The sequence below is a fragment of the Aphanomyces invadans genome (assembly GCF_000520115.1).
Source record: "Aphanomyces invadans strain NJM9701 unplaced genomic scaffold supercont1.1, whole genome shotgun sequence".
NCBI lineage: Eukaryota > Oomycota > Saprolegniomycetes > Saprolegniales > Verrucalvaceae > Aphanomyces > Aphanomyces invadans.
Window position 1 is genome coordinate 2,121,368 of NW_008580146.1, and position 25,782 is coordinate 2,147,149.

The window sequence follows — 25,782 nt, forward strand, 5'->3', positions numbered from 1 at the left end:
AGGCTCCGGATGAATGACGTCCGGATAATCACCCCGCTATCCGGGATCAAGATTTATTATCCGAAAAATGCAGCCACTTCACACACGCCGGCGGCGAAGCGGAACATGGAGGGTGCATTGAGGAAGCAATAGAGTGCTCCATCGACCTTTAGAGCGGCTTAAGCGCTGAAAATACGATGGAAGTGTCTTATGCGTACGCGCATCCATTGAACATAGAGCTACTCGACTTTCGCTCGGCCAACAAAGGAGTCCATGCCGTGTATCGCTCCACCCAGTCCAAGAATGATCTCCATGACCCAGACTGGAAACAACCGCACGCCGCGAGCGACCCATGGAAGGACATGTTGCCGCCAACCCGGAGCGCAGGAAATCAGTTCGTCGTGGCGACCATCCACGATGGCGTCCATGATGGTTCCAACTACTTGATCCACCGAGAGCATAGGCAGGAGGTATCGAGTCACGAATCGTTGCCACAGGGTCTTGCCGTCCTGATAGCCGTTAAACATTCCGGTGTCCACTGCCATGGGGCACACCAAAAGTGTGCGAATTCCTGTATCTCTCAATTCCAACCGCACTATAAGGACAAGGATGGTTACGGCGCATCCCACGACGTGCGATGCTTACGTGCTTCGTGGAATCCCACGAGGGCAAACTTGGACGCGCAATAGTCCACCAAACTCGACGCTCCAATGAGCCCCATCTACTTGACGTGTTAGCATTGAATCGATGAATCGAACAAGTTGGGAATACCATAGAGGATACAGTGACCAAGAGACCTTGGCGGTGTTCGATCATGGCCGGCAAAGTAACCTTAGTCGTGTAGAATTGCGCCAGCGTGTTCACTTGGATCGTTCTTTCCATGTCTGGTAGGGTCAGTTCAATGAACTTCTTGCCCGACACGATGCCAGCGTTGTTGATGAGCACATCGACAGGACGCTTGAAGGTAGCCACAGCTATCGCCACCGCCGATTCCACTTGCCTTCATACAACGAATTAGGGCGTGACAGGTTGGTTTGGCAAGGCGCGCGACGTACTTATAGTCAGAGACATCGCACTGACATACGTGCACCCTGCCAGGTTGATTGATCACTCGTGCAGTTTCTTCCATGCCACCCTTGTTGACGTCAACGAGTGTGACAACCGCGCCGGCATTGCTTAACGCGATCGCCAAGCCGCGTCCAATACCTGATGCCGCACCCGTGACAAAAGCATGCTTGTCTTGAAGGGACATGACCTTCCGTGGTCGCCACATGCCGCTTAGGACCACCCACACCAGCAACGCGACTGCAGCGGTCGCGATGGTGACGAACTCTGTCATGGTCGCCGATGAAATTTTTCAATGTGAACAAGTTTCGCCATGCAAATTTCGGATAATCAACTTGGTCAACTTCGTTATCCGGAATTCCGTCCAAAGACTCTGATCTTTTGGAACTCGCTCATTGCATCGCGGGCCGTTTCGGCGTCCAAGCTGATGGATCAGCTGCTCGACGAAGCCTTGAGGGTCAACGACGGCAATGAAGGAGAGATGGTCCGGCTCATGATTGACATCGTTGCGGAAGCAAGAGACAATTCGCTTTTGCAGATGCAAGCAATCGACATTGCGGGTCAGCTCGTGCAGCGAAGGCTTGCCATGCTACAACCTGTCGATAAGTGTCCTTCGTCTTGTCAACCGGTGCGCAAAACATCGTTGCAATCAAGCTCTCTCGCTCTGAGCTCGTCCGCATCAACGGAAACGGACAGTATCGTGGGACGCTTGCTCTTTCTGGCAATGAAAACTCAAGCCGAGCCAATTCTTCTGGAAGCCGTCCTGTCGCTTCTCACCGAGTTGTTCATGTTTGATGCACACCCCACGGATTTGATTGCGTTGTGGCGGACTATTCAAAACGCCGGCTCCGAGCTGCGCTATCGCCTGCTCCAACTGGCGCAAACAGGATTTGAAGGCGACACCGACGATGCCTGCCGTCAAGTGTTTGTCATGCGTGGTCAGCATGCTGGAATCATTGCGCCGCCCAGCACATCACTTCCGCTCAAGAAAGGATACACATTTTGTACAAGCATCCAAGTCGATGCCTCCACGCATTCCATGGCTCTATACAGTTTTCGCGGCGAAAACGGTCATGGAGTGTCCGCCAGCATCGACGGCGATGCTCTCGTTCTGTCGTCGTTCACTTCCCAAGGCAGTTTCTTCAACCTTCAAGTCCCGTTGAACGGCCGCCGACCTGCCATGCATCGTTCATGGACGCATGTGGCTATTGTGCATGCCAAGAAGATGGTGTTCAAGGACAAAATCCACGTTTACATGGACGGCCAGCAGGTTTTCGTCGGCAATTTGCCCTACCCGGATGCCCTGCAGATGGCCGGAGGTCACAATTGCGTCGGGGCGACACCGCAGTTCCCATCGTTCCAAGGTCAGATGTACGCCCCAACCCTGTTCGGCTTTTCATTATCTGACGCGGAAGTGGCGCTGTTGCATCCGTCAGTCACGCCACACGGCAGTCCGCCCTCGAACGTGATGCAGCAGTGGCTGTGGGAGAATGCTTCTCTCACCGACAAGTCCAAATTCGTCTTTTCCTACGATGCACGAGTATGTAGTTCGGCAGATGAGAGCATCTGCTACGACGTCAGCGGCAACTGCGCCAACGGGTGGCTCGAGCCAGGCACACGCAGCCTGTGTCGATCGACCCTCGGCAGAGCCATTGCTCCCTTGGGTGGTACTGCAACGTTCTTGCTCCTGCTCTTTGATCCTGCAGTGAGCGCCATGGAGGCCGTGCGGGTCCTGCGACTTGTTGCGTCAGGACTGCAACACAATCGACGGTGCCGGTCGCAGTATATTCGATGGCACGGGTCAAAGGTTGTCGCCCACTTACTCACTCTGCTGCCAACGCCAGCCCTCACGAACGATCTCCTGGATGCCGTCATTGACCTGTTCGACACGGTCGCTGTGCATGTGAAAAAGCTGCGGCTACGCACGATGGTCCTGTCGCTGTTTGCGTTGAATCCGGTCTGGTTCCATGCTCCATGGGCATGCCAAGTGCGCCTTTTGGAGTCCGTTTTGCCTCAATACATTACATTGCTGGAGCAACCCTTGCCGATCGACGGAATGACGATGGGGGTCGACCACTGGTGCCAATTCATGACGAAATGGTATGCAGCACCGTCCGAGTCAATGGAATCGGCCGTATGCTGCAAGATTATCCTGGACAAACTAATTGACCCCCTGCTCTTTCCCAAGCACCACGTGCTGGATGAATCGGACAGGTGGGTCGCTCTCATTCGGCATCTCGACTCGCGGATGCAAGGCATTGCGACGTCCTGGTCGACGTGCCAGCTGCAATCCATTTGCGACGTTCAAGAGATGTTTCGGTATTTTACGCGGACGCTATCCATGCCGGACACAGCAGGGTTGTCGTCACCTCCGAGCCGAAAACTCATCTTCAAGCTGCAGAAACACGCCCCACTCACAGTGTGGTACACGTGGCTCGCGACTCCATCGGCAGACGTGCGACTGCCTGTCCTGCAGGCGTTCGAAGCGATGACGGCGCAACTACACTTGCGATTCCCGGACGCTGTGTTGTTTCATAACGCGTTGAGCCCCCACTCGATCGACATGCAGCAGTCCCAAGTGATTCTGGACGTGTGTTTGGGTTCCCGTAGCTCGACCACAGGCACCAGGCAAACGTCGACGCCGCGCGGGCACTTTATCCCGGTCGTCCTGCTCAAACTCTTGGCGTCTGCAACCTCTGTCGACTACCGCATGCAGCTGTATATGCTGTACGAATTGCGCTTGATCTTGCGGGGCCAGACCAACAGCGACATTTTCAAAGAATACATTCGCGTCGATCCAGAATGGCTCAGCATTCTTCTCTCGATCCAAGGACAGCGGCGCCGAGGCGACGATGATACGAATCGCCACGCGTCTCATGCACCCCTTACAAAAGAGACGTCCAACCCGCCGCTGAACCACTGCCAACTGAATGACTACTGCATGACGTTGTGCGATGACACAGCCTCCATGGAAACCCGCATCCACATCATTCACTCGATCGGAGCATCCCACGACACGTATGGAGCTGAATTCATGCTGACGGTGCTCGACCAGGCGTGTGCGCCCCTCCAGGTTAAGCAAGCAATCCTTGACACAGTCATGCATTCGTTCCCAGATCACTCGGCTCAACTGATCGAGTCAATCTGCACCGATATCGCCGTCGACATCATTGTGTACAGCCTCCGGAACGTCAACCACGGGTGGCTCCACGTGCTCGAGGCATATTTTTACATGTACAAAACCCCCACGCGTTGCGCCGCGCTCTTCGCGGCGGTGGCTGACGCGTTGTTGGCGACCTCTGTCGAGGACAAGCCACTGCAGTGGGAAAACTACAGTCAGTTTTGCAGCTTCTTGGCGTTGTTGTACTTTGTCGCTGACGGCATGCAGTGTTCGCTACCAGACGAGTCAAGTCACGTGGCACTGCTCCGGAAGGCACGCGACCTGTGGCTGCAAGTGCTTTCTCGTTTGCCGGTCGTCGCATGGAACGAAGACCAAGGAGACCACGTCGATAGCGTACTCCACCAATTGTTTGCCACGTACCCGTTGACGCGCCGCCTCGCATTGTACTCGATGTTCCAAACGATCAAAGCGGCCCTGTTGACCACCGGTCGTGCGTCGGCAGACGTGGGAAGGTTGCGCGATTCGTTTGAAGAGCTGCGTGTGATTTCCGTCGTGAAAGGCGACCAAATTACGGAACCCACGATGCACCCACACTTTTTGCTGTCTGTCCTCACCGAGCTGCATGGGTTGTGGGCGCTGGCAGCAGACGCGCTGGAAAAGGTGACTCTGAAAGAGCTCATTCATTCTGTGGCGCTGGAGGCGCTGGGACGAGTGGGGACGGACAGCGAACTTGCGCACGCCCTCATGGGCATCACTGCGCTTCCACCAGACAGCTCGATCGTACTCTGGGCGCCATTCATGCAAGTAGTGTCCAAGTACAGCATGGAGGCGCAAGACGAAGTGAACAGCCACGTTGATGGATTTGTCGCCAAATGGAAACACCTTGTCCAGACGAATGCCGTGTTCAATGTGGAGATGACGATGCAAGATGTCGAACAGCGCACTGTTGTATTGTCAGTTCACACCCAAGACGTGGCGATGCTTCGCCTTTCGAGTGACGACGACGACGAAGTTGGCGGTGTGTGTGGAGGCAGCCTGGACCACATGATTGAACAAGAAGCTGCAGACACCACGGCGACTGCACAGCGCTTCAAATCCCAACTCGAACAGTGTTTACGTCCTCTCGTGTCGGACAATGCACGTGCTGTAGCTTCCTCGACGATGGTGTTATCGTCCCAGCAGGCATTGAAGTTGTCGACAGCCGAGAATCGATGGCGCATGCGGTTGGGTTTGAAAGTCATTCAACGCCCAATGCACCCCGAGGCGAGTGGCGCCGCAGATGCCTCGACGACTTCGCTGGCGTCGTCCGCGACCATTTCGGCGATGGCATCAAGCTGGCGAAGCGATACTGGCACTGTTCAAGGCCTGACCGACATGTTGAGCGATGCCAATGTCCGCGCTGTCCTTCGCACCGCCACGTCAAGCAACGTAGAAGACAACGAACGCGCATTTGACGAAATGCTCGAGGAGGACGACGTCAGCCCGAACGACGGAAGCGCGTCCCCGCAGATCTCCGCGGCTGCATCACCCCCTGCACCGCCGCCAAGTCCATTCAAATCATTGAATAGTCAACTCAGTGGGGGGAGTTTTGGGAAACCCCGACGCAAGTCGTCGGCCGATTTTCCCGCGAAAAACAACTCATCCGATTTTGTCTGTTCAGCTCGCTTGGTCCGACAAATGTACATCATGGCGGGCGAAGTTCGCATCAACGAGTCGGAATTGGTGTTTTACCCGTTTTCGATTGTCGACGAGCACGACCAAGAAGTTGTTGTGCACGAGCAGAACCAACACGAATCACAAGAATACGCCGACGACACGGCCCGCCTGCTGCGGCCGCGGCGCCTTCGCCTCGACGATATATGCCAAATCTACGGGCGAAGGTACCTCCTCAAGCTGACGGCGCTCGAAATCTTTATCGCGTCGACGCGAAAAAACTACTTTTTCCACTTTGCCACGACGCCCATCACCGACGTGCACAGTGCGATTCTCGGCCGACGCCCGATGCGTTTGGTCGCAAACCCCGACTGGAAGCGGCTGCATCGGCATCCGTCGCACGTGTTTCGACATGCAGAAAAGACGCAGTTGTGGGTCAACCACGAGATCTCGACGTTCGAGTACCTCATGTGGCTGAATACCGTGTCTGGCCGGACGTACAACGATCTGACGCAATACCCCGTGTTCCCGTGGATTCTGGCAGACTACACGTCGCAGACGCTCGACTTGTCGCGACCGACGACGTTCCGCGACTTGAGCAAGCCCATGGGGGCCCTCGATCTACCGCGACTCGAGTTTTTCAAGCAACGATATGCTGCATTCGACGACCCCGACATTCCCAAATTCATGTACGTGGCAGGATGCCGTGGATGTGTGCGTGATACTGGTTTGGTCGGTAGGTATGGTTCGCACTACTCACACATTGGAGCCGTGTTGTATTACCTCGTTCGTGTGGAACCGTTTACGTCGCTGGCGCGCCGCGTCCAAGGTGGCCGGTTTGACCACGCCGATCGGCTCTTTCACTCGATTGCGGACACGTGGGCGAATTGTTTGACCGATACGAGCGACCTCAAGGAGCTCACGCCCGAGTGGTTTTACAGCACGGCATTTCTTCACAACCACAGCAACATTGAGCTTGGCACGCGACAAAACGGAGTGCAGCTCCACGACGTTGTCTTGCCACCGTACGCGGCCTCGCCGCACGACTTTATTGCCAAGCACATGCAGGTACGCTGAATCATGAGTGCTCTGGACTCACCAGTTGTGCAGGCCCTGGAAAGCGATTACGTGTCGCAGCACATTCATCTGTGGATCGATCTGGTGTTTGGCAACAAGCAGCGCGGGCCGGCCGCGTTGGACGCTCACAATGTGTTTTTTTATCTGACCTACGAAGGAATGGTCGATATCGATGCCATCACAGACCCAGTGCTCCAGGCGTCGATGCGCGCGCAAATTGCCCACTTTGGCCAGACGCCGTCGCAGTTGCTCCGAGAGCCGCATGTCCCTCGGAATGTACCATCATCTCGTGAGTCGAACGTGGGCCATGCACCGATCGTCGTGCCACTCCTGCTTCCCCACGTCCATCCGATTGCCCTGGTCGAGTTCTTGACGTCAACAACGTTGCTCTGCCTGGACACGACCGGTATGGTGTCGATTCAAAAGTTTTCGTCTCCGTTCAGTGCCTCCGCGAGACTACCATCGGCGTCGCCCACCGTGGCGTCGACGGCTCGTCCAACTGGGGCGCTGTCCCCACAACGACATGGTGGGTCCTCTCGTGGTGGGGAGACCTCAAGCATCGTGGAAATCGTGGACCGCAAATGTCGGCGCGTCCTTCCAGACTATGCTTGGCTGCGGAAAGACTTGGTTTGGACCGTCATCGGGACCGCTGTTGTCACGGGAGGTCATGCCGACGGAACTGTTCGAAGCTACGCCATCTCTGACGGGGCATTCCTGGGCAGTATCCTTCATCACGCAGCCAAAGTTACGTGCTTGGTGCAATGCAACAACAACGCTTTGGTGTGCGGCAGCGCCGACGGCACAATTTCCGCATGGACGTTGGTTCCATCGTCGGGATGGACTTCCATCCTGGATACGCTCAACATTTTTAAACCAACCACCAAGCGGATCGTCGTCGAGCACGACTACAGCCCAAGGCTAACGTACCTTGGCCACGGCAGCCCCATTACGGCACTTGATGTCCGCGAAGATTTGGATGTTGTCGTGAGCGGGTCGTTTGAGCGATGTTTGGTTCATGCAATGTCAACGGGAGCGCTTGTGCTGGAGCTGGCATTGCCACCAGGCAGTGTTGTCCACGCTGTGGCAGTCTGCACGGTGGGATGGATAGTCGTGTCGCTTTCGACAGACAGTGGAAAAGGCGACAGCTCATCAAGACTCCGGTCCTACTCGCTTCAAGGAGAGATGTTGGCGGAGACGACGACAGCGCTTCCTGTGGCAACGCTTGTTCCATTCGCCCGCACAGGGCACGTTGTAGCGGCGGGGCCGATGGGAGCCAACATACTGGCGGTGCATTCAATGGCCAGAGTCCAGCCGCTAACAACGGTCGGCGTTAACAGCGCCGCGCTGTCGATCGACGAAAAGTTTGTCGTGTTGGGGCTGGACGTGATGCCGGCCCAAATGCTGTCAATTAGCATGTCCACCTCGTTCCCTTGACAGTTTCAACTGTTTGGAACGCGTTTGAAACAAATGAAATATTGAACAATCTATACTCCAGAGTGAGAGAAACTATTTTAAATCCATTTGAAATGCATTTGAAACCCACCACATGGTAATGGAAACCGTGTCCAACGTGCGCCATTTCGACATTCATCGCTCGGCCCCTGCCCTCCACGGCGTCGTCGCCAATTCCATCGAGAGTGGCCGAGAGTAAAGTAGAAACAACGAATATGGTAGATTCTCCAAGAAGGTTGGAAACATCCCATTCAAGCTCCTTTCGGGGAATGCTTGGCGGGGACAACCCCGACGAGTTTGTCGCGCGATTCCAGACGACCAAAATCTCGTGGAAGGGCAAATATGAGCGCATCTTTGCGCTGTCCGCGACGCGATTTTGCACAATCGACCCCAAGGACTTCGATGTGACAAATAGTTGGCCGTATCAAGGACTCTCGTCCTTTGAACTAGACCTCAACGACGACCACGTACGTCGTTGATATTCCTACGCGATGAAAAGCAACCTTGATGATCGGTCGTAGGTGTTTACGTTGGTGATCCTTGGCCCCAAGAAAGAAGAGCAACTGAAACTGCGGTACAAGCACCGCGCGTATCTGCTGACCGAGTTCCTTCGGATGCACGCTGCGAATGCGCAAACGCTAACGCGGTCGCCGCCGCAGCCGCTGCAATGCAAAGCCACCAAGTTGACACGACTCGGTGTCGAGCGCGAGTGTATCTTGGAGATTGCGGCCGACGCTCTCGTGTACAAGGAAGTGCTGCCTTCGTCGTCCAATACCCCTGCGGTGCTCGAGCGGGTCCCTTTCACGGACATTGACCACATCACGCCAGTCACGAACTCCACGACGGGGTGCATCATTGGGTACTATGGCAAACAAACGGTGTTTTTCACGATGGATCGGTCGTTTCTATTTGGAAACATGGAGAAGGCGGCGGCGCGCATTGGCTTGCGCTTGGCCTCTCGAGGCAAGCTCACGCTGGAGCAAGTGGATGCCGACAAGCCCGTTTTTGACCCTGCGGAGTGCATCGTCCAATTTCCCGTTCAAAAGTTCTCAAAACGACACGAGGTAGGTACCTGTGAATGCGTACAGTCGTCGACGACGACCTTCTTGACATCGTTGCGACTAGAAACCTGAGCGGCGAATTCTCGCGCTCATTCCCGCAGCACTGTTGGAACTGGATCCAAAGTCCCTCGTTGTCCTTTCCAGCGTGCCTCTTCGATCGCTCTTTGGACTCGTTCGACATCCTGGTTCAAATCAGTTCGAGATCGAGTTTGTCCATGGGTCCCACTCGCGGTTGTATTCGTGCCATGATCGTGATGGAGTGTTGGCGGCACTCTACGATTCTTTCAGCGCCAACAACCCGGACAACTCGCTTGAGATTTCGTCGACTCCGAGCCAGACTGGGCTACGCCTACTACCGCGATTTGCGGTCGAAGATGTGATGGAAAGCTCGAGCTTTTTTGGCGATTCATCGATCGGCGCTTGCTTTCTCAAGCGTTTGGCGGCTGTAGGCAAGTACACGAGTGGAAATGGCATTCGTGCCGGCGCTGCCGCTGGTCGAGGGTACAAAACTATTTATTTCATGAAGACTTGGTCGGTTCACCGTGGTTGTCTGGGTAGGCTCGTGTCAACTGCTGCCGAGTTCAATGCAAACGTTCCTCTATCGGGGATACAATACCACACGAAGCGATCAATCGTCCTCGAGGCGCTGAAGCCCTTGGTGGTCCACTTTCAAACGGTGGCAGTGTGCCAACCCCCCGCTCCGCGCACAGCCGTCACGCTGCTGCAATGCATGTGCCGCATCGCGAGTTCGTTTTACGGGTTTCGCGAGCTGCTGCATTTTCCTAGTGTCATGGATAGCTTGCGGCATTACCTAGTGGCCGAAGATGAACTCACTGTGCTATGGACTGCACTGCTGATTCAGCGACTCACGATGCACACCATATCGTCCGCGGCAATGCCCGAAGGCACTGGTGCGTTCCGCGGGCAGCTCGTCTGTGCGAGGACAATCGCTCCGACGAGTCTCGTGTGACTCTGTGCGATGATATGATCTCATTGATCTGGGTCTTGTAGACGTTGAATCCGTGGCGGACAAACGGTCGACGAATGGTGAAGCTGAAATGAACAACAAACGGATGTTGTTTGGACAAGATGCGCTTGTGAATGGACTCGTTGGGGTCCTCGGTCGATTTGCCATACGTCGCGCTGGACCGCTCAGCCTCATGGGCAACCTCAAAGTGCTTGAAGGTGCCATTTGCTCTCATCGGCACACGACGGATCCTGCCAACGTACGGGTCCTCGTGGACAAATTGGTGCCGCACTACGACTCTCTCACGCAGTACGTGCAGTCGTTTTTGTGAACTTGTACGTGTTGGATGGCCTAGCTCCCCGAGTGTCGCGTGCGATTTGACGCCCGTCATGTTCCTGTTCGTTGCGTCATGTCGACTGTAGGCTCCTCTTTCGGTCTCGATGTACCACGACGGTCGAGTCATGTGCGTCGGCGTTGTCGTGTGCAAACTGACGACGTTGTCGCTGTAGGCACGCTGCTCGTGCAAGCCGTCCTTCGCCTTTGTTCGCAAGACGCAGCGGCGTCCATCAAAGATGCAGCGTTGCGGCAAGGTCTTGTGCTGCAACATTTGTATCAATCTATGTTCGACCCGAGCTTTGACCAGCGATGCGTGAGTCGGTACATGATTACCATGTGGATGAGCAACCACGCCCCGGCCAAGCAGCTCCTCCGCCGTATCTTTCCGCCAGGGTTGGTGTCGTGCCTGGAGATGCGTCTGCTGTCGTCTGCGGAAGAGTGCCAGTTGGACGAGTTGGAAAAAACGACTTTCATGGACAAGTTTGGCGCTTTCAATGCCGAGCTCTTGGCATCCCGTCGAAGTCGGAGCGAAATCATGTCGGACTACGACTCGTTTTACGACAACATGTACGAATCGTCGAGCAACGACGGGCTTCCTGTAAATGCTGCGGCCGTGACGGATTCTGTGTTTTCGTCCGCAAAGCTGCTCGAGCGCATGCAAATCAAGTCCAAAGGCAACGTGTTTGACGAGTCTACGATTGCTTCCAACACGACCGGCGCTGCCATCAGCATCACCAGTACCAGTCGCGGTGGCAGTTTGTCGTTGCTGAAGGATGGGATGTTCAACTTGCAAATGCTGCGGCGAGCGATCACGCTTGGCGTAGGCGCAGACAAACCCACACAGGACCCGGCGTCGTTGCAGTCGTCGGATCGGCCCGTCGAGAACTTTCGCATTTTGTTTCACATGATGCAGCAAGACCACGAGACAATTGAGCTCGTGTGGACTACCGCGACGCGAGAGGAATTGCACCAGGCGTTGGTGCACGAGATCCATCAGTTCCGAAGCTATTCCATCCACGGACAGTTCAACGTCGTGTGGAATTACGAAGACTTTTCGATCACGTATACCACGTTGGAGAATGAACTGGTTGTGGACGGGCTGTATTTGCGCCACTTGCTCATGTGTCCCGTTGCGTCGATCGAGGCGGGCGCCGAAGACGCATGGAGCCCACCGCTGCACGTCGAGGACATGATTGTAAAGAAGCCCAAGCGCTTTGTGACCGCACTGTTTAAGAAGATATTGCGGGAACAAGGTGAGGCCGAGTACAAAGGCCATGTGGAAGTGACGGTGAGCTGCCTCAAAGCTCTCGCGATGGTCGCGTGGTTGTACGAATTTGAGTACCACATGCCATCAGAGGATCTGTCGTACATGTTGACCATGGTGGAGTTGACGTCACGCCACGACCTCCTTGTGCACCTGCTCGAAGTTCTCCGAAGTGTGACGCGAGTGCCGTCGAACGCCGCCAAGTTGCTGAAAGACTCGCGCGCTGTGCCGCTGCTCGTGTCGTTGATTCAGATGGCCCACATTTCCCAACGACACACGACATCGAGTCGACGTGCCGTGGATTGTGCGGTCTGGATTTGCAATGGGCAAAAGAAGACAATGGAGGACTTGCAGCAGTCGCTGACCCCCGGGAACTCACCCCAAATACACATAGCACGCGTCAGGAATGACAAGGCGCCGCCCGTGCCCTTTGGCGACATTCCCCAACTCAAGTGGGAATTTGGGATGGATCGTCGGTTCGAAGTGGTCCACGTGGCCCACAACGCGATTCGAGTCTTGATTTCGCTACTGAAGAGCAACCCGTTGGTCACGGGCCCATCGTCTGCAGCTGTGTATCCCTTGCCGCTGGGCAAACAATTAGCGTCGACTCGTTTGGCGGATATTGCGTCGCTGTTGGTGCTTCACGAACTGCCCAAGCTGTCGGAGTTGACCATGCATGTGCTGGTGCATTTGTCGTTGGAATCGACGACGATCTACATGTCAGGGGTGTTCTACTTGCTCTTCTTGTACAAAGGCGACGCGTTTGTCGACTTTGCCACGTTTTTGAAGGCCACTCACAACCATCAATTGTACCCCGACTCTAGTCCCCGGCGCATTTTGGTCGATCTTCTCCCCATGGCCATGATCGACCAACTCGACACATTGAGTCCCGCGGATTTCGCCGCCCTGTTTTGCAGCGACGATGTCAAGACGCCCCGGGTGATCTGGAACGCATCCATGCGCGAAACGTTGTGGCGCAGCTGCTTGCATCACCTGGACGACTTCCGCGCGGTACTCCAACACGACGTCACTATTCCGTACGACTACCATCCCATGCCTCCGGTCTTGTACCATGATTTCCTTGCCAACGAACTGTACTGCCATGGATATTGCTTGCGGCAATTTTGCGACTCGTCGGAATCGGTTCAAGATTCGTTGGCATTCCTGACCAGTTTGCATGCGGAATGGACTCGCCAAGTCAATCGTGTGGCCGTCGGCCTTACCCGTGCACAAGCCATCGAGCTGCTCGAAATTGACGAGAACGTGGACGACATCGCCGTTCGAGACGCATACAAGCGATTAAGCCGACCTAATTGTCCGGAGCATGCCGAGGGACACCCAGACAAACTGCAGCGGTACTTCCACGGCATTTTCGCACCAAGTATTTCACACAAGACCTACTTTATGTAGATACGACCGGATTCAAAGTGCATATGTTGTGTTGACCAGCCCCCGCGAAAGCTTGCTCACAGCCGGATACGATGCTGTACAGCTGGACCTCATCTTACGCGCTCAAATCCATCTTTTCAAGACGTGTGCGCCATCGTTGGCGTCGTCCAAGCTGGAAGCCTTGCCACTTCTGTTAAACTTCCTTGCCACGCACTGCACGCATGACCGAATGGATGTTCCCCCGCTGACAAGTCATGCAGAGCAGCTACAGCTGACACTCCTGGCGGTCCAATTGCTCCAGTATGCCTGCGCCACGTCCGTGCACAATATCCCGCATCTCTTGGCTGACAACAATTCGCATGTGGTGGACAACGCCCTCCGTTACGCCGTGGACATGATGATTGATGGAGACGACCCGACAGACGAAGCCGTGTATGTCGAGATATCGATCAACCTCATGCAGACCATGGCAGGGATTGCCTCCTCGGTCGCCGGCCGCCATTGGATTCTTGAGACGGACCATGTCTTGTACAACACGTGGCGCATTTTATGGTACTACCACAGCTTTACGACACCACCGGGTGACGCGTTGGTCGTGTTGGTGCGGCTCACGCTGGAAGGTATGTGGGATGTCGACGGTTGCCTTGTCGCGGCCTTGTTCCACTCACGCGTTGTTGACTCGGTGTAGCACTGATCTGCATGTGCGGCGACACTGCCAAGGACGCGCCGTTGCCCGAGAAGATTGTCCGAAGCGGTGGCATCCTCTGGCATTTGCTCTACTTGTGGTATTCGTTCGATTCAACCGTTGATGAGGCGTCAATGGATGCTCGGCTGCAGCAGCCGACGGTGCTGTTTCCTGAAGGACGGACGTCCTTGCGGGAAGATGCCGGCATCGTGACTCAAGCCCAGACGTTGTTGGCCATGTTGGCCGTTCGGGTGATCGTTGCTGCCAACAAGAATACAACGATCCAAGCAGTGTGCAACGCCGTCCTGTCGCCAAATTTGTACTTTCAATCGACGAATCCGTCGTCGTACAAATTTCTCCACTTGTTTCATCGCGACACGGTGTCGCACCGGTTAATTTGGACGGCCGCGATGCGCGACGAGTTGAAAGCGTTTTTGACCCCTCTCGTGACGGCGCCCGTGGCGATGCCAACGACATCTGCTGTCGAGTTGGCGCACTCGTTCCGCTATACAATATTGAAGGAACAGTGCATCGTGGACGACGTGTACATTGAGCCACTCTACGCGGCACTCACGTCGTCATCCTTTGCGACCAACTCGGTCGACGTTGTGCGGCAACTCGGCCTATCGTCGTCGTTTTACTCGGCCTTGGTGTTGTTTCTCCGGACGGGCCAACACGAAAGTCAGCAGGGTGTGCATGTTGTCGTCGGGTGGGGTCTCACGTCGGACTTGTGCATTCGATTTCGATCGCTGGCGCTGGGCATTTTGGCGGCGCTGGGTCCGCTGGCGACAGCCCAAGTCGAAGCTGCGTTCACGGTCATGCCATCATCCAGCAGCCAACCACCCGCTGGCCTGATGGCGCTGTTTAGCTGGGTGCTGCCTCCCGAGCACAAGTTTATGTTGTCGCACATGGCCGTGATGGACCACGTCGTGGGTGTCCCTCGCGATGCCTTTGCCATATTTCAAACGCATGCGCTGACGACCCTGCATGCGCTAGCGACGTCGAAAACGTTTGGTGATATCGTGTTCGAGTCGAAGCTGGCCCCAGTCTTGATGCATGCCGCATTGCTCGAGGACGAACAGAGCAGCCGCGCCTTGGAGATTGTTAGCCGGCTGTGTGCATCGTCGCATGCAATCGCACGATACATCACGACATCCATTTGGTTGTACCACCTCTTGATATGGATGTGCCCAACGACATCGTCGGTGGACAACACTGCGGCGGTGTCTGGCATGATCATGGACGGCGACTGCGACTACGCGACCGCGTTGCAAATTCCAAGCGCTACAATCCTCGGAGTTCTCGGCCAACCGACCAGTTTGGTGCTGGAAGACGTGATGAACGTGCTCGTTCGCTTCTTGCCCGTGACGCTCATCTACGAAATTATCAATGCGCCGCAGAACGTGGCCACAATTCTCAGTGTAAATCATGGATCGATGTTGCGCTCACGGGGAATTCACGTGTGGCATTTTCGATAGGGCCACTACGAAGCACCGGATTTGGTTTGGAACAACACGCTCCGCACGCATTTCTACCGAGAAATGCTCCGCCTCGTTGTGATCGTCAACAAGTGTACGGACACGGAAGTCGTCTCGGACGACGTGATCCAATTCGACATTGAGTACGCCCACGTGTACCCGTATCCGATGGTCGGCGACGTGTACTTGCTGCTATATCTCGAGAATCCCGTCCACCCGCTCCGAGACCCCAAGTACCCCTACTTGCCATCGTCCCGGAGCAACATAATGGACCATGTTTGTGCTCGTCAGGTTCTTTTTGGAATGCCTCTTTGAAGACTTCGAAGCGCTTTGCCACGCTCTCGTCACGTCGCTTTCCCAACGGTCGAGCTTTAGTCCGGACGTGGCCATGTCCGTGCGCCAGCAAGCGCAGATCCTTCCCATCATTACATCGTGCATCATTTGTGCCCTACGCGTGCGTTTCGTTCATGTCATCTTGAAGAAGCCGAGTCCCTAAACTTTTGTGTAGGTATACCCCGTACACCTGGACGACGTAGCAACATGGAAGGTGCCAGACAAGGTGGCGTCGCTGTTCGTGCTTCTACAAAACGAGCTACGCATACAGAAAGGACCCAAGTCAGACGAGGCCATCGTGGCGGAGCAGAGTCTGTTGCGCATCTTTCGCGTGCTGTTCGTGTCGCCGCGCATCGTCGCATCGCTGGCGTACTCGCCGTACAATCTCTTGAGCCGACTCGTTTCGCACTGCCACAACCTATCCAACAACACGGCCGAGTTGCACGTCGAACTCGGGTTTATCCTCGAAATTATACGGCGGTTCCTCCTCGCGTTCCCGGACAATGGCGACAAAAACTCGGACAAGAACGTCGTCGCCGTCGTGTGCGGCGTCAACTTGATGGAGGTACTGCTGGAATTGATCGAACAGCCCCCAACGCTGCAGCGCGTCGTCAACCCAATCTTGACTCGCACTACAATCATTGCGATTCTGGACTACTTAGAGCAGGTACCTCTCGGTTCATGGCATTTGTGGTGTCCGATAGAGCACGTCGCGTTGTTCGCTTCGCCATGGTGACGCTGTGTTGTAGCATCGCACCCAAGGCGCGCTCGCCCATCAGATTCTAAAGAAACACAAGAAATGGGACAAAGTGTTTCGACACGAGCCGACCGACGCGATCCGCAACCAGCCCGAAGATAAATTCCTCGTCGGTCCAGCCGCCGGCGCCGACGTGATGATCCGGTCGTACTTGGCCAACAACGTCAAGACAGCGACAGGGGCGGCGTCAAGTATGAGCCCCACGTCGTCCTCTCGAAGCAGTCGCAAAAGGCCTTCGACTTCGCAGAAACTCAAAAACTTGTTTCGCTGACATGGCGGTAAATATATGTGTGCACGTTTTCAACTTGAGGGTGTCTGTATGTCGTGGCTCGAACGAGTGGGCTACGAACGCAAAGATTCAAAAGGAATAGCTCCACAGGGCGCTCCAGAAGCGACGCAACATGGCCAAGCGGAAACGAGTCGACGGTAAGCATCGAAGAGTTTCAAGAACGATGTTTAACTCAGGAGTGGACAAACGAATGAGTTGAGTATAGCAGGTGGACGAAGCACGTCATGTTGTTTTCTTTTCTGCCGAGAACGTCGTGGGAGGAGTATTCGACCTACTGCAGAGGCTGGTACTCGCCGCGTGAGCTCTTCTGAGCCTTGTAGATGTTGTACCACTTGGAGCCCGCGACAACTCCTGCAATCACGACAAACACGATGCAGCCGTACAAGATGATGCGGTCCAAGTTGAGCGCCGACAGCATTCCGAGCCACGAATTGCCCACGGGCTTGCCCAGATGGAACTCGAGGGCTTCCCGCGGGCTGGGTACGTTCATTTTCGAGTCGGTCACGTTGGCCTTGAGCACCTGCGTCAGGAAAAAGTGCTTCTTGTACGTCGGGTACATCTTGGGCGTCGTGTTGTAGTACAGCACGTTCCCGGGCCCGCGGACGTCCGTCATGATCATGTTGCTGGCCTGGACAATGGCGTCGCCCCGCCCCGTGTACGCGACCTTGACGACTGCGTCAAAGCACAGAATGCGACCGGCTTCCACCGACCCACTGCCCGAGATCTCGACGGCGTGGTACTTGCACACGCCCGAGCCGCTCGCAAACACCACATCGCCGCTCTTGGTCACACGGGACGTGATGTTCTTCAAGTCGAGCTTGGACGAATATATGTGAATCGAACCAGGACCGACGGACACACTCGTTAGGTTGCGGACGGCGAGCGTCGACACAAACGACACGACGTTGCCGGCACCTTCGACGCGGCTCACGAGCGTGTCAACCGTTCGGAGGGCCGTCGTCGCGCGCACCTGAAGGGAACCATCGCCGGTCGACTGCAGATCGATCAAAGTCGCCGCCGACTGGTTCACGAACGCCACCATGTTGCCGTCGCCGGTGGACAGGACGAGGTCGTCGCCGCCGAGAACGCCGCGGTCGACGTACGTTTCGGCAAGTCCAGACACGACGATCGACGCGACGATTGGAAACTTGACGAATATTTCAATCAGCACTTGGCCATCGATCACGTCCGCCGCGTTGTGGCGCTCAAAGTTGATGGTGAGGACACCGTCGAGCGCCGTCATGTTGTACATTTCCAAGAGCGCCATCGACGCAGCTTCGACAGTCGTCGTGTCGTTCAAGAGTTGGAAATCATTCAACGACGTGCCGGAGATGGTCACGGACCCGACTTGGTACTCGGACGGTTCTTCGTCCAAGCCCGACTGGAGAAACTTTGTCCAGTTGCTGACAAATACTCGACCCGGCCCGTTGATCACGATGGACGTGATGTTGTCCTCGAGGATCGCGGGAATGGTCGCAGGGTACGTCGGGGTATCTGGACTTCTCGTAAACGGAGCGATTGTGGGTTTGATGGGAGTGGCTGTGGTCGAGTTGGCCAAAGTTGCAATCCCGATCTGCTTGTCGGGGGTTCCGCCACCTCCCCGAACGGCACCTGGAGACACAACTGGCACACCCATTGGAGTGACCGTGGTGGGTGTCACCGATGTGGATGGTGGCGCTGTCGTCGTCGGTGGAGCACGCGTCGTCGTGGGTTCAACAGTTGTGGCAAGGGTAGTCGCAGCCGTCGTCGACGGTTTCTGCGTCGTGGGCAGCACGGATGGTTGAAAATTGAGCTCTTTCGCTCCTGGGGCTAACGAAGGCAGCGGCGACGCGGTCGGGACGGGAGGGGGCATCGGACCGACGCACTGGAACTTGGCCGATTGAAAGACACATCCAATGACGTTGGAAGTGGGGTTAATGATCCCACAGCACGTAGGGGCCACAACTTGATGCCGGCCATACACGGAGAGCTGTCCAAGACCTGGGCACGCATGGTTCGCAACGTCTTGGCCCGCAACGTAATTGCCCGAGCACGGAATGTCGTCCACGCAATAAACGCTGGCGCTGCCAAGCAGCGACACTTCGAACTGCGCACCTGGGCAAGCCCCTGTAGCTGCGATGGTGCGTGTGAGCAGTGCCACAGCGACAACAAGACCGTCAAGGAACAGACGAACCATCAGAGCGCGTCGGCGGCGAGGGATTTGGGGAAGGCAGAGCTGAGGTTGGTCAGGCCTGCTCCTGTTGCACACGACAGGCAACGAAGACCTACGAACTTCGAAAACCTGTTCAACAGGGCAACAATTGGTCAGAAAATACATCCTTCGAGCCAATTATTTCATTCCATTCTGATACATGTCGATGATTGGACAAAATATGTTACAAATCACCCCAGTTAGTAGGTAATTGTAGTACTACTATTCAGCCACTCCGTCGTGAGGTTGTGCCCACACCAAAAGAACGGCGGAGACGATGAGTTTCAATGCCAGGAGTGAGACCATGCCACGGGACTCCCCCTGCGGTTGTACTCTAGCCAGCACAGGTCGTTGCACCTAGGCGCATGGCAGTTCGATCGAACCCTGCTCGACGTGGGTCTGCGACAAGTACATACTCAAACCTGAATACTACCCACGCGGAGCTCGGTCGCAGTCGACTGTGTTGTCTCACTTTGCAAGGAATTGAAGGAAAGGGCTACATTGATTGCCTGGTTAACGTTTGTAAACGATCCAACCGCGCCAAAGTATAAATAGCATAGCCTGCGAAGACTTGAATTCCTTCCAAGGTTTAAACAGTGCAAAGCGACGATCGCCAATCCAAGGCGGAAGAGCGGCGAAATCCCTTCGACAGTGTTCACGACACTTGCATGAACACGCTGATGTATCGTCATCAAGCTCCTTGGGATTTATGATTTTGAACTTCATATTCCGATTCACGCCTTCCTCATCCTGCGACCAATTGTGATGCTTCGAGATGGACGGCATGTCCGTCCGCATCGCGCTCCAGGTACTTCATTCCTCATGTATCACTGCTACACACTTGAAATGATCATTGAGCGAAGTCATTGACGCATCCCATTCAAGTCAACTCCCTAACCATCCACGTCTTCTCTCACAGCAACTGAGGGGGGTCTTATGGTAAGCCACGGTTCTTAGCTTACAAATGGCCAAGACTATCTTATCCTCGAATTGAACATCATCTGCTTGACGCCTTCATCTGCATGCACTCGCCAACGTCAATGGTGGCGATAACGCCACCGACCAGATTGGCAGGTGGCCCTCGACCTGGCTTCGTCAAGCGTTTCAGACGGTTACGTGCGCACTTTATCGGGCAATGTGGGCAACGCACCATTGCGATTGGCTGGCAGGTAGTATCCGGATAGTCGCGAGTCCGGTTACAAGGTGGCAGTATACAAATTTCAAGAGAGATGGTCCGCCATAGGTTTACGCAGGGGAGAATGGAGGGGGAAAATGGAAAAAAATGAGACCCAACGTGGGAGGTTGAATACATTCATCAAGTGTAATTTTATTCCATGGTCTCAAAAGATTCGACGAGCAGTTCACTTTTGCACTCGCAGGTTGCCGCCACCACGTTAGCCGCAACCGCCACGCTGCCGGAGACGCGCTCGCATCTGCCAACGAACGACTGCTGCATCATGGTGGGAGGAATCGTAATGGATGTAAGCACAAGTTGGTCCGACGACGAACGGTCCAAGTTCATCTTGGGGCTGCAACAGTTCGGATCCGACTGGAACCGCATTGCCCGCGTCGTTGATTCGAAATCAGTCCAAGAAGTGTACGAGTACGCATCGTTGCATTACAAGACGATGATGACCGGCAAAGACCTGCGCAGCTTAGAATCTATGCAATCGGGTGTCTCGCTCCTGTCGGAACAATTGAAGTCACCAGGGGTCAAACGCCTGGGCGGTGTTACGGGTTCAGCGCTCGTGTCACTCCTTCCAAAAAGCAACACAGACACCGGACCCGTCGAATTGGACAGTGGTGGTGCTGTCAAATGCTGCAACAACGAAGGGACTGTGGAGGTAAGAGTCGAGGTCGCTCACACAGCCGATATAATCCTTGTGTAGCAATCGGCGAAGAAAGATAATTCTGCAACCCACGAACTCAACACAACGGGTAACACACCATCGTTTGCTGCGATTTCCAAGCCTGTTACTCGGACGTCCATCTCCACAAAAGTCGTTGCAACGCCCCCAAATGCACTTCCTTCAAATCGCACACGCTTCGAGGACAAGATCAAGGACTTGTCGGACGCTGACATCAAGCTTTTACTTCGAAAGCGCCTGTTGGAGATGCAAGAGCGTCGTCAAGCATCCATGCTTAAGAGACAACAGAATGAAGTGAATGCCAACCAACAGATCTCGGCGTTTCAAACTAGGCACGGCGCTGCCGACCTGCGTGATGGCCAAATCTCGTCCACATCCACACCTGCTCAAGGTACACTTCGAATGCTGCCTTGACGTCGTCGATGCGGCACTCCTAGTGTAGCTTGAAGCATCTCTCATCGTCGTTGTTGGTAGTACCTTTGTCCAAGAAGCGCAAGCAGTCAGCAACGTCGTCGTCATCGACAACCGATTTCTTTGCCGGCGTGAATGCTTTGGCGATGGTGTCGTGCGAAGCCCTGCAACGATTTAACCTCAAGTACATGCGTCGCGGCGGCGCCACCCCAGACAGCACCGACCTGCCGTCAGACTCCGACGGCCCTTCAGACACGGACCTTCTGCCCCGCCAGAGGCTGCTGCAAACCCCGGCGTCGCACCAGTGCTCGGTGCCGTGGGACTTTTCCATTGCCCCCAAACAGGACGCCGACAAGTTGGACACTGCCAAGCGTGCCAAGTGGAGCGATGACGAGCATCGGCAGCTCCTGACGGGGGTCGAGATGCGGACGAAGGTTCCGGAACATCCCCCGTCCAAGTCGTATGCACATTTCCCCAAGACGGAAAAAAGCAATGCACGTGGGGACGTGCTCGAAGTCGCGGGTTTTCTGAGTTCACTCGCCCAAGTGACGTCGCCGACGTCGGAGTCGGCCAGATTTGATACCCGAATGTCCAGTGCTCCGCATGTCGACGACTTGTGAACACTATTGGACGCAAGTATTTAGGGGCTGTGGCGACCCGCACGTGTAATGACTCAATGGAGCTGGTGAAACCTGTTGCATGGTGGCGCTCCACGGTGGCAAGTGTTTGTACAGCTCCATGACGCATGAAGCATCAACAGTGCGTGCTGCAGAAGCATCCACTAACGTGCCGCGACAGAACCATGACCTCGCCCGATTTCCTGGACACGAGGAGGCGACGTTGCTTCATTCCGCGGATGGTGTTGGTGCAGTGAATGCATTCGACGAAAGGAAACGATAAGAACGATGCAGCCTGCGTCGTACTGCTGGAGGACGGTGCCCCGAACGTGATCAAGTCGGTGCCCTCCAGGTCGTGCGACTAGTGCAGTTTCAAACTTGCCCCGATGGACGCCGTAGTCTCCCCGATCGGTTGGAGATGATGCCAGCCTTTCGCATATGTAGGAGTGGACGGTGGAAGAGTCATCTTTGGAGATGGAGTGCCACCACGAGTGAGAACCAAGATGTCCGGAATGGCCTCGTTTGTGTTTTTATATAGTACTCTAGAGGAACTTGGGGTTCGGGCCCAATTCCGCCTCGAACGTATGCTCATCGCCAGGGAAGATCTTCAACTTGTTGACCTGCAATGCGCGCATCTTGTTTTTGGGCAGCATGCCCATCACGGCCTTGCGCAAGATCTCACCTGGGTCCTTGTCCTTGATTTGCTGGGCCGTGCGGGTCTTGAGCCCACCCGGGTACATCGTGTGCCATCGGTACAGCTTGTCCTTCCACTTGTTTCCCGTCAACACTATGTGCTCGGCGTTCAAGACAACAACAACGTCGCCGCAGTCCACGTTCGGCATGTACGTCGGTTTGTGCTTCCCCCGGAGGATGGGGGCCAATTGAGATGCCAGGCGCCCGACAACCTGTCCCTTGGCGTCCACAACGTGATACGCTGTGCGTCCCATGCGGCTGATGCGACCGCTCATGCTTCTACTCGGTTGTCGACGGAGGACGAAGTGGTGGCATGCATTCACCAGTCATGGAATTCCGGATAACGAGCATTGTAGGCCAATATCCGGATATCTTGAAACGTTCGAAACAGGTACCAAACGCTTGGGTACTGGCCAGGAGCCAGACGCTACCCGAGTGAGAGTTCATGACTGGTCCCTGCGAACCACGGGGCTCTGGGGAGTACGCAGCTTGGGCAGTCGGTAGTGCAGTGAATCGTGTCGTGAGGTCGGGGAGCGTCGACTGGATGGCCTCGGTGATTCGTGGTACATGTTTTAAACAGATATTAAACGCAATCGAAAACGTTTCAAACGTCATTCCAAACTACAACCAATGTTTCTTTCAAAATACACTTGAATTGAGTATGCAGCGTTTTATTCAGCGTGCATTCCAACATCGTGGCAGTACGATGCCCCGACCGTCAGACTCGGTGTGGGTCCATTTTCGGCGCGATGACGCGCGCCGGTCCATCTGCAAGTACTGCCACCACAACATGGTCGGGTTAGTCAAACGAATGCGTGTGCACTTGGCCAAGAGGTGTCCAGACTGTCCGCCTTCTGTCCGTGTCGAGATTCTCGCGTCAGAAGCGGAGGGGGCGAAGAAGGGATTGCTCGCCGCCAGCTTGAATCACGGTGGTGGCCCAGCTGCGTTTCTCGCATCGCTTGACCACCCGTCGTCATACAAGGTCCACGCGGCATCGACCGCTATGCAGGATAGCGCCAAGACGAAGAAACGTAAAGTTCCTTCCTTTGCTTCCGATCACGCAATGCCATCCTCCACCATCAACAAGCACGACTTGCAAAGCCTCGTTGCAAAAGCCTTGTTTGGCGCGGGTCTTTCCGTGTCGTTGGTGGAGGACCCGTCGTTCCATCGGCTGTTGAAACGTGTGGCGCCGTCGATTCCCCTTTCCACGATGGCGATGTTGTCCCAACTCGACACAGAGTTCCAGGACCTGCAAGCTCGGGTTCGCGCTGACCTGAACGACATGACGTCGGTGTGCTTGGGCATTGAAAGTTGGTCCTTCGCGCACAACCGGTCCGTGCTGTCGTGCACAGTGTACACGCCCCATCCGGTCGTGTTCGACCTAGATGCGACGCGCGAACACGCGCACTCGGTGAACGCGCTCTTCCACCGCATCGAGTCGTACGTGTTGTCCGTCGGTCTCGACAAAGTGTCGACTGTAGTCGCAGACGTCGGCGGCACCCCCGTCATGAAAGACGCGACGGATCTCCTCGCGACCAAGTACCCCCACTTGGCAATCCTACCATCCTGCGCGCACGCATTCGACGCCATGATGACCGACCTCCTCGATCTTCCTGCCTTCCACAGCCTCTACACCGTGTGCAAACAAGTGTCGGCGTACTTTGGTCGGAACCATGTGCACCGAGACCGCTTTGTGCGCGTCGCGCACGAGCTCAACATCGAAGACATGGACGCCACGTCGTCGCCGTGTCATGCGGGTGTGTTTTTTGGGCTCGTGGATATTCCCGACACCACCACGACACCGCCGCCATCGACCATCTTGGCGTGCGTGTGGGCCATGGAGCGGTATCGTCATGTGTTTGACGTCCTCTTGGCCGAAGACTTTGGTGCGCTCGATTCGCTCGAGTTGGCGGTGCGCGACCACCTGAGCAACCTCGCGTGGTGGACGTCGGTCGTGCAATTCAAAATCATGTTTGCGCCGTTCGTGGACATTCTCGACACACTGGAAGGCAGCACGTTTACGTCGCTCGCGACCTTTTACCACAAGTTTACGCTCTTGCGGTCGCACTTGCAGACGTTCTCGGTCGCGACCGACGTCACGCGCATCGTGTCCAAGCACTGGGCAACGATGCGCCATCCTGCCATGTACACGGCGTTTCTGCTCGACCCGCGGTACACCCCGTCGACGCTTGGCAGCGACGAAATGAACGACGCACTGACGTTTCTCAAACACGTGTCGTCGCCCGCCGGCTTTGCCAACTTGATTACGGAGCTCACGCGGTACACAGGTCGCTGCGACGGCGTGTTTGCGGACGATGCCGTGTGGGAATCGGCCAAGCATTGCTCGCCGCTGCAGTGGTGGAAAGGATTCCTCGGCAGCTCGTGCCCTCATCTCCAGACAGTCGCCCTGCGCGTGCTGTGCTTTCCAGCCTCCGCCGCCATCTCACGGACACATCGAGCCAAAGTCGACGCCATGCATGTTGCCAACGACAAGGCCCTGAACGACGACCAAGCGGTGAAAGCGGCATACGTGTTCCTCAACTTGAATATGTCCAACGCCATGGAACAACATGGCGCTGCTTCGAACAAGGTCGACACCACGACAGGGACTGGGTTGTGCCTTTGACCACAAGTTACGTGGCACGTACAAGCGGAGATGGCCGTGTGGTTTGGAGGCCCTGTGGCCATTGTACATGGCTGGGATTGCCTTAGCAAGCTGCGCCGTTGCCAAGTCTTGGGGCAGTTGAAGCAGACTGTAGTTGCATAAACTCGATGGATGTTTGATGTCATGCACGCTCTCAAACGTGGCAAGACTGTCTTGTTGGAGCCATGTCGAAAGTGCCGTGAGTTTGGGCCAAGATGCATGATGCGGGGGCTGGCGACGAGGCCGTCATTGAGTTCTCGTGTCGGCCGTCGCGTCTGCTGCCAGGATTGGTGTGAGAGTGTCGAGGGCAACTTTATCGAATGCCACCAAAGAAGATGGAGCGGTCAGGGGTGGTAGTGGGGGGGAGCAGCGGCGACGGCGAATCGCGACCGAAGTCGCTGTCGTCGAAAGTGTGAGCCGACGCGTCGTTGCCGCGAGCCACGAGCCCCATG

The 25,782-nt window shown here is 55.6% G+C and overlaps 7 protein-coding genes across 8 annotated transcripts; 5 read left to right on the forward strand and 2 right to left on the reverse strand.

Annotated features, from left to right (window-relative positions):
• Nucleotides 1–40: 40 nt before the first annotated feature.
• H310_00663 (hypothetical protein) lies at nt 41–1,326 on the reverse strand. The gene is made up of 4 exons (XM_008863528.1): nt 1,035–1,326; nt 751–979; nt 625–700; nt 41–574 (listed from the first exon to the last, which is right to left on the reverse strand). The coding sequence occupies exons 1-4, from the start codon at nt 1,316–1,318 to the stop codon at nt 219–221; spliced, it is 945 nt and encodes a 314-aa protein (XP_008861750.1). The 5' UTR covers nt 1,319–1,326; the 3' UTR covers nt 41–218.
• Nucleotides 1,327–1,433: 107 nt separating this feature from the next.
• H310_00664 (hypothetical protein) lies at nt 1,434–8,438 on the forward strand. The gene is made up of 3 exons (XM_008863529.1): nt 1,434–6,507; nt 6,559–6,886; nt 6,929–8,438. Exons 1-3 carry the CDS (start codon nt 1,472–1,474, stop codon nt 8,327–8,329), a joined length of 6,765 nt encoding a protein of 2,254 aa, XP_008861751.1. The 5' UTR covers nt 1,434–1,471; the 3' UTR covers nt 8,330–8,438.
• A 29-nt stretch (nt 8,439–8,467) lies between these two features.
• H310_00665 lies at nt 8,468–16,937 on the forward strand. Of its 2 annotated transcripts, XM_008863530.1 has the most exons (13): nt 8,468–8,814; nt 8,869–9,411; nt 9,473–9,909; nt 9,967–10,319; nt 10,420–10,684; nt 10,798–10,838; nt 10,885–13,330; nt 13,386–13,984; nt 14,053–15,470; nt 15,528–15,760; nt 15,819–15,981; nt 16,036–16,527; nt 16,610–16,937. In XM_008863530.1, exons 1-13 carry the CDS (start codon nt 8,563–8,565, stop codon nt 16,886–16,888), a joined length of 7,521 nt encoding a protein of 2,506 aa, XP_008861752.1. In that variant the 5' UTR covers nt 8,468–8,562; the 3' UTR covers nt 16,889–16,937. The 2 variants fall into 2 exon arrangements, with proteins under 2 accessions (XP_008861752.1, XP_008861753.1); XM_008863531.1 differs by having other exon boundaries at nt 15,528–15,981.
• A 130-nt stretch (nt 16,938–17,067) lies between these two features.
• On the forward strand, nt 17,068–19,155 carry H310_00666 (hypothetical protein). The gene has a single exon (XM_008863532.1). The coding sequence runs from the start codon at nt 17,947–17,949 to the stop codon at nt 18,688–18,690; it is 744 nt and encodes a 247-aa protein (XP_008861754.1). The 5' UTR covers nt 17,068–17,946; the 3' UTR covers nt 18,691–19,155.
• A 1,306-nt stretch (nt 19,156–20,461) lies between these two features.
• Nucleotides 20,462–22,072, forward strand: H310_00667 (hypothetical protein). The gene is made up of 3 exons (XM_008863533.1): nt 20,462–20,941; nt 20,987–21,356; nt 21,440–22,072. Exons 1-3 carry the CDS (start codon nt 20,555–20,557, stop codon nt 21,994–21,996), a joined length of 1,314 nt encoding a protein of 437 aa, XP_008861755.1. The 5' UTR covers nt 20,462–20,554; the 3' UTR covers nt 21,997–22,072.
• Nucleotides 22,073–22,497: 425 nt separating this feature from the next.
• On the reverse strand, nt 22,498–23,014 carry H310_00668 (ribosomal protein L13). Its single transcript, XM_008863534.1, has one exon. The coding sequence runs from the start codon at nt 22,959–22,961 to the stop codon at nt 22,536–22,538; it is 426 nt and encodes a 141-aa protein (XP_008861756.1). The 5' UTR covers nt 22,962–23,014; the 3' UTR covers nt 22,498–22,535.
• Nucleotides 23,015–23,381: 367 nt separating this feature from the next.
• On the forward strand, nt 23,382–25,489 carry H310_00669 (hypothetical protein). Its single transcript, XM_008863535.1, has one exon. The coding sequence runs from the start codon at nt 23,393–23,395 to the stop codon at nt 25,310–25,312; it is 1,920 nt and encodes a 639-aa protein (XP_008861757.1). The 5' UTR covers nt 23,382–23,392; the 3' UTR covers nt 25,313–25,489.
• Nucleotides 25,490–25,782: the final 293 nt, after the last annotated feature.